At 39.0% G+C, this 7500-nt stretch overlaps 1 protein-coding gene across 2 annotated transcripts in view; it reads left to right on the top strand.

Moving 5' to 3' along the window:
- DAAM (disheveled-associated activator of morphogenesis-like protein) overlaps positions 1-7500 on the top strand; it is a 195322-nt gene that overhangs the window by 128245 nt on the left and 59577 nt on the right. For both annotated transcript variants that reach the window (XR_012965768.1, XM_076174181.1), the window contains exons 5-9: positions 3050-3181; positions 4412-4519; positions 5397-5672; positions 6104-6301; positions 7145-7359. Coding sequence is in view for 1 of the 2 variants with exons in the window: in XM_076174181.1 (XP_076030296.1) it covers positions 3050-3181; positions 4412-4519; positions 5397-5672; positions 6104-6301; positions 7145-7359 (929 nt within the window). In the remaining variant the exon portion in view is untranslated. The remainder of the gene's footprint in view (positions 1-3049; positions 3182-4411; positions 4520-5396; positions 5673-6103; positions 6302-7144; positions 7360-7500) is intronic.

Genomic DNA, 7500 nt, shown 5'->3' with positions numbered 1-7500 from the left:
CACCCCTACGGACCAGAGGCTCGCATTGATCCTTTATAATTGGGGGGCTAATCTCCATTCAAAGAATGCTGATCACTATAGATTTCTGCTCTCCCTCTTTATGCCGTCCTCCTTAAGCCTCGTTTACACGGGGCAAATTGAAAGGGAAGTCAAGTTTGCAAGTTACTTGCACAGTATAGGAAAGCGAGCAAGTACATGTTCACATAGGTTAAGTCAGGAATAAGTGGTCTGTGTGAATATGCACTTGCTTGCTCTCCTCTTCTGATTAAGTAACTTGCACATTTGACTTGCCTCTCAACTTACCAAGTGTAAACGAGGCTTTATACTGACCCAGAGTATACAAAAAATTAAATACATGATAGGCTCTCCTTAAACTTGTAGATCGTAGATTCAAGACCTTATATAAATATAAATATAGATATAAATATATATATATATATATATTATATATGTATATATATATATATATATATGTATATATATGTATGTGTATATATATATATGTATATATATGTATATATATGTATGTATATATATATGTATATATATATATGTATATATATATATATATGTAATATATATATGTATGTATATATATGTATATATGTATGTATATATGTATATATATATGTATATATATATGTATATATATATTATATATATATAATATATACATGTATATATACATTATGCATGCATGCATGAACATACATGCATACATTCATGCATACATACATACATACTTCATACGTATATACATACGTATTGTATATAGAGTTCCCGGCTGCCACTACGGGGGTACGGGTTCGAATACCGCCCAGGGCTGAAATAATTTCAGTACCGCTGCGCTGCGGGTCGTTACTCTAACTCTCGTGGGCGGGGAGTTGGGTGTGTGTGTGCGTGTAAGATCACAGTATTACCCATGGATCGGTCATATATGAACTCTGAGCTCTCTTCTGGGAGGGAAATAGCTGTTGATCACGAGTCCAACACGTGATCCGCGACCACGTTGAAACCATGGTGAATCACACACACACACACACACACACACACACACACACACACACACACACACACACACACACACACACACACACACACACACACACACACACACACACACACACACACACACACACACACACACACACACACCACGCAACACACACACACACACCACGCAACACACACACACACACACACACACGCACACACACACACACACACACACACACACACACACACACACACACACACACACACACACACACACACACACACACACACACACACACACACATATACATATGTATATATATATATATATATATATATATAAATATAATATATATATTACATTTATACACACACGCACACACTCACACACATATATATGTATATACATGTATACATACATATATACATTTATATCCATATATATATATTTCCTTTTGTGCAATCGATTGTAAAAATAAATATATAAAAATCAGAATATTTAAAAAAGTATTACTGTATATATATTTATCTTTCTATAATTGAATGAAAAAAATCAGAATTGTTTTCAAAATTTTTTATTGCAAGAAACCTAGGGTACAGTCCATCATGATCATGCGATTTCGTAATTCATAGAAACACAATTCAGACAAGTCAACGATCCGGTCTCTAAATCATTGCTTCCTGCAATTTACGAGCCAATACACGCCTGACAACCGATACACTTGTATCAATTTTGCGCCATTGTGCTGTTCGTCTTGTCAAGTGGTCCCATTCACGAAGAATGTGGTACAATTCAGTCTTACTCTGCCGTTAGATAAATAACTTAGGTAATATGGTGTGATATCTATCAGTTACTCAATTTCCTGTTTACGCATCTGTTTATATTCATTTGTTTGTTTTTATCTATTTATATTTTTGTTTATTTATTGTACTTATTTCATTTCACTTTATTAATTTTTACTGCATCCGACCTTATAATGAACGAAAGGGTTTATTGTCGTCATGTTCCGCCATTGTAATCAAGAGAATATGTTTGGAAATGGCAACTTCCGGCAGTTTGGGTACAGGAAACATAACATTATGACGAAGCCTTTGTTGGCAGTACAGATTTTTGCTTGCCAGAGCTTTGCCAAGTACATTGACACGGAATGCAAACTCAGAGTATACGAGAACACGCACAGGAGAGAAATCCAAACCAACATTTGTGACTTTTCCCAGAAATTAACGTTAAAGAATAACAAAAAACACACTACTTTTTAAATAGAATATATATATTTTTCTTTTAAACTGAAGTAATTGGTGCCGTGTTTTGATATCTTCTTTTGTGGCGCTACTAAAGACAAGGACTTGAAAGCGATCTCTTACACGAGTGCTCATATATGCCCCTTGCTTCTTACCTCTCTAAGGCATACATACTCAGAACTTGTACCCTGCATACTTATACTTGAAAAAACTCAGGTGAACGAACTTTAGTCTTAAAGGTCAGACCTCACATCGTGTTTACTGTGCCGATAATCCATTAAAAATTCAAGTGAACACAAGAACATAAGAATGGAGGAGACTGGAAGAGAATGTAATGCCTACATTAGGTAGCTCTATGTCCCTTACCACCTGCCATTCCTATACATAAAGTTATCTAATCGTCTCTTAAAACAACCAATTGTTTCAGCCCTCACTACATGATTACTAAATCTATTCCATTCGTTATCCTTCCTATTGGTAAACCAGTTCTTGTCTATTTCCTTCTTAAACCAAAATTTGTCCAATATAAGTCCATTACTACGAGGTCCTGCCCTACTGTCTTAATATGATGACCTTGCCTGTATCATCCTTGTTAAAACCTCTGACTTTTTTGAATACCTCTTATTAGGTTACCCCGTATGCTTGCATCTGTATATTTATACTTGATCAAGCTCTGGTGAATAAACCGTACGCTTAAAGGTTAGGCCTCACATGGTGTTTACTGTGCCAATAACCCATCAAATATTCAACTGAAGAAGGCTCTCTGATGATACGTCTCCCGAAGACTCTCACGGCCTTCTTTCTCCTGCAGAAGGGCTCCGAGCCGCCCCAGATCGAACATGTGGTGTCAGAGCAGCCCCAGATGGTGCAAATGGCACCGCCGCCGACCATGGCCGACTCGTTGGCCCCCGAGGAACTGCAGGCCAAAGTCACCGATCTCCTGGTAAGTTACTCCAACAGGATCAAGAGCTCGAATAGAGTGAACAAGTAGCACTGATCCAGTCGTTTTTATTATTATTTATTGATTATTTTTTATGCATGAGGGGACGAGGAGGGAAGGTCGCCGTGTGAACAAAGCGGTCCTGTGCTGTGTCTTGCTGCATTGCCTCTGACCCGGGCAGTGGGCAGAAGACAGGGATGAACCTTTCATCCACGAGGAGCCGAGATGGTAGGGGGAACAACGGGTGGTGGATGGGAGTGGAATGGGTGGAAGTGGGCGCTTGCCTTGACTGGCTATCTCCCTTATATGGGGGAGGAAGCCTCAAGGTACATAAATAGATAGTAGCTATTTTTTCATTCACGAAATGATTTTCCTTCTTAGTTGTAAAATTAATTTAACTCTTTATTGGAGTACCTCTGGACTTTTTTTGAGCATATACCGAAAAATTTATTCCAACCGACAAAAGTGACCCATAAACTAAAAAGGTTTAGATATTATGAAGATGATGTAAAGAATTACTTCAATTAGTCAACAAGATACTTAATAATGAGTTACAGAAACTAAAATGAAATAAAGGAAAATTATGGTACTCGTATAATTACATCAATTACTCAAAAAATAATAATGAGGACTATAAATTAGAGGCTCGCTGGCCGAGCGTCGCTACTTGCGGCGAATGTCAAGGTGATGGTGGTTCGAGCCCTGCCACCGGCGAGTGAAGTAAGGACATGGTTAATTAAATCTCACCACGAATTCCTCTGTAAGGGGCACCGTTCTAGCCTCCTGATATGGGGAGTCCGCGACATTAAACCAAATTACTAGAAACCAGAGTTTTACAAAATTAAAAGAGACAATGGAGTAATGATTAGTTTTATTTGATTAATCATTCGTGGCGTGCAGAGGTCTGATGCCCCCTGGGACCAGCACCTTGGTTGTATGACCCAAAGATTCAAATATAAGGCCTCAAAAAAAAAAAAAAAAAAAAAAAAAAAAAAATAATAATAATAATAATAATAATAATAATAGAAATAAAAATAAATGAATCAATTAAATATAAATAAATAATTAAATGAACAAATGAATGAAGAAATGAAATAAATGAAATAGAATAACATACAATGAAATAATAAGATAAAATAAAATAAAATGAAATAAATAAAATAAATCCATATTGCCCGTTAGGACAGAAACGCTGGTTATCCCCAATGTAATATCAATTCCTTCCTCCTGCAGGACGAGCTCGACCTGACGGCGACGCAGAAGAGCGGGATCCTCAACTTCCCGCCGGAGAAGCAGTTGCAGCTCCTCTATGACTATCACACTATGCAGTCCTCCAACAGGGTACGTCCCTCTGTTGCGTTCTGCCAGTCTTCCACATAAACGTGTTACCTTCAAATGACTCAAACTATACCACCAGTAATTGCCTGTTTACCTGCTCGTCCATGTAAAGTTACGGTTACACTAGTTATCAGAATGGTTGGATTCCAACGATTCGGTTGGATTTCGTCAAGGCTGGAGTCTAACCGTAGCTTACAACTACGGTTACACTCCAACCATGGGAGAAAATCCAAATAAATCGTTGGAATCTGACCATTCCGTTGACTAATGGAACGGTAGCTGAAGTGCCTGATTTCACGGGTGTTTTAGCAGAGATACTTCTAATCCATTCATTATCTCCCAAAAAGATCTCCTCCCCCATAAATTACTCCAAAATACTCCCATGATATCTATTATTAGTAATAACCTTTATTAGAGGAGCTCCATGCTAAATAGGCAAAGACGCCAAAACCATGTTTTGAATTATTGTTGTCCAAAGTTTGGCCAAACGAGTCACTCAAAGAACACGTAATTTGTGGTGCTGGCGTTTTCGCCGGTCTGGCACGGAGCGCCTTATACTCGTATACCCAGTATTTTCCTATTCTCGACAATACCTCATTATCCCCAATCTTTTCCTGTTTGGCAACAACCTCAATATCTCCTGTTTTCCTCTCAAATTTTCATAAACACATTGAATATTTTCTACCTCTCATCTACGACCACAGGCAGCCTCAACATAAGAATATAAGAATGAGAGAAAGTGCAAGAAACCATAAGGTCTATATTAGACAGTTTCATGTCCCTTACTACCTATTATCCATAAAGCTATATAATCTTGTCTTAAAATGACTAATTATTTAAACGCTCACAACATCTTTTTTTTTTTCCTTCATATCAACAGAAGATCGAACGTCCGGAGGCCTACATCGCTAAGCTTAACGAGTACTCAGAGTTGACAGTTCCAGCTGACGAGTATCAGCAGCACTCATGGCTGAAGTACATCGAGGGGTTGAAGACAGCGCTGGCCACGCAGAGCAACACCTTCGTCAATGAGTTTATTGAGGCTGGAGGCCTAGCGGCCCTACTCCACTTCCTCTCCCAGATGGATGATTCTACCTTCCACTCGAACATCCACACACACGTCATCGCCTGCGTCAAAGCCCTCATGAATAATTCGGTGAGTTTTTATTTTCATTTTTTGAGGGGTGGGAGAGGGTGAAGGGGAGGATATCCCTTGTCTGAGTAAAGTTGCCTGGCAGCAGCCAGAGACAAGGAATAAAAATGACTAACCCTGTTCACGGGTTGATAATAACGAAACGGACGAATATCTTAGAGACCACGATGAGTGTGTGGCTGCTAACTGCAACAAACAAAATATGACCCCATTACAATAGAGGTCAAATTAGATTGGATATATGTATACATGTTCATGTATGTATACATATACATATACATACATATACATATATTGGCTATATATATATATATATGTATATATATATATATATATATAATATACATGCATATACATACTTGTTTATCTATTTATATATTTACTCATTCATGTATTTATTTATCTATTTATTCATCTATTTATTTATTTTTCAGAACGGTAGAAAGCACATCCTGGCTCACCCAACCTGCATGAATGTGATCTCCCAGAGCCTAAACACGGAGAACCTGAAGACGAAGACGATGGTTCTGGAAATCCTAGGAGGCGTCTGCCTCTTGCCAGGGGGACACAAGAAGGTCCTCGAGGCGATGTTGCACTTCCAGAAGTACTCTGGCGAAAGAACCAGATTCCAGGTAAGGCCACGGACGCTGCAATGGAGTGCAGTTCTCAGAGTTGACCAACTGGTTTGGATGGTGACGTAGGAAGTTGTTGTTGTACCCTAGACTGTCTGTTCGAGCAGTCCCGTGACTTAGGAAGCTGGAACTGTTGTTTTTGTTGTTGTAGTCAAGTACTTAGATTTAGATACCAACCGCGGCGAATGTGTGAGTACTTTCAAAAACCTTTTAGTTCATTTAGATGCTCCTCTTGAACTGAAATGAATCGTGTGGCGTTGGAAAAAAGCGGGAAAATGGACTGTGAGGGACTAGTGAATGTCCCACAGAGGTGAAGACGTTTAGTTTAGTTTGAACTTTTAAGATTCAGTTGGATCAAATCCCAAGTGACATGTCATGTTTGTAGATTCGTTATTTCAGTTTGGTCATTTGAATGTTTGTTGACATCTGATCTAATTAAAAAAGATCTTCGTACAACCTCGTTATGGACAATTCATTGATCTATTTATTTATTTATTTTTGAGTACCTTGTTAACGACCAAAAGGTCTCCTTCAGTTAGGTTTTATTATTGTAGGAACGAGCCACCGGCTGCGCCGGTCTTTGCTTCGCAGGGGGTGAGGCCCTCGGCCTATATTCAGTATTTACAAAATCATGGACAAGCAATCCTTTATCTCTCGTTTTTCATCTTCTCGTCCTTAGAAAGACTAAAACAACTAATAAGCGGGCAAAATAAATCTTACCGCTCTATTGACAAAACGTCACAATTTGCTTATTTTAGAAAATGAGAGGTTTGTGAAATGTTATATGTTATATATAAATACGTGAGCTTCTGTGACTACGCCCCTTTTGCTCTCCTCCTACAGACTCTCATAGTAGACTTAGACCGTTCCTGGGGGAACTATGCCGACGAACTGGCCCTTAAGATCGCCCTCATGTCCTTCATCAACGCCATCATCCGATGGGGACCCGGCGAGGACTCCCTCGAGTTCCGGCTCCACCTCCGGTATGAGTTCCTCATGCTTGGAGTACAACCCGTCATCGAGAAGCTGCGAGCTCTTCAGAGCGACATCCTCGACAAGTGAGTACTTCGATAACGAATTTCTTTTCCTGTTGTTTCGTTGTCAGAGGAATTTGTGTGTATGTAAATCAAGCGGCGAAGTTTACAGAGCAACATCTTTGACAAACGAGTACTTCGATGGAGGATTTCTTCTCTTTTTCT

The sequence above is a fragment of the Oratosquilla oratoria genome, chromosome 35, assembly GCF_046742065.1.
Source record: "Oratosquilla oratoria isolate Oo_2021 chromosome 35, ASM4674206v1, whole genome shotgun sequence".
Taxonomy (NCBI): domain Eukaryota; kingdom Metazoa; phylum Arthropoda; class Malacostraca; order Stomatopoda; family Squillidae; genus Oratosquilla; species Oratosquilla oratoria.
The sequence above is the reverse complement of the archived record's forward strand: the minus strand, read 5'-3'. Positions and strand labels throughout refer to the sequence as shown.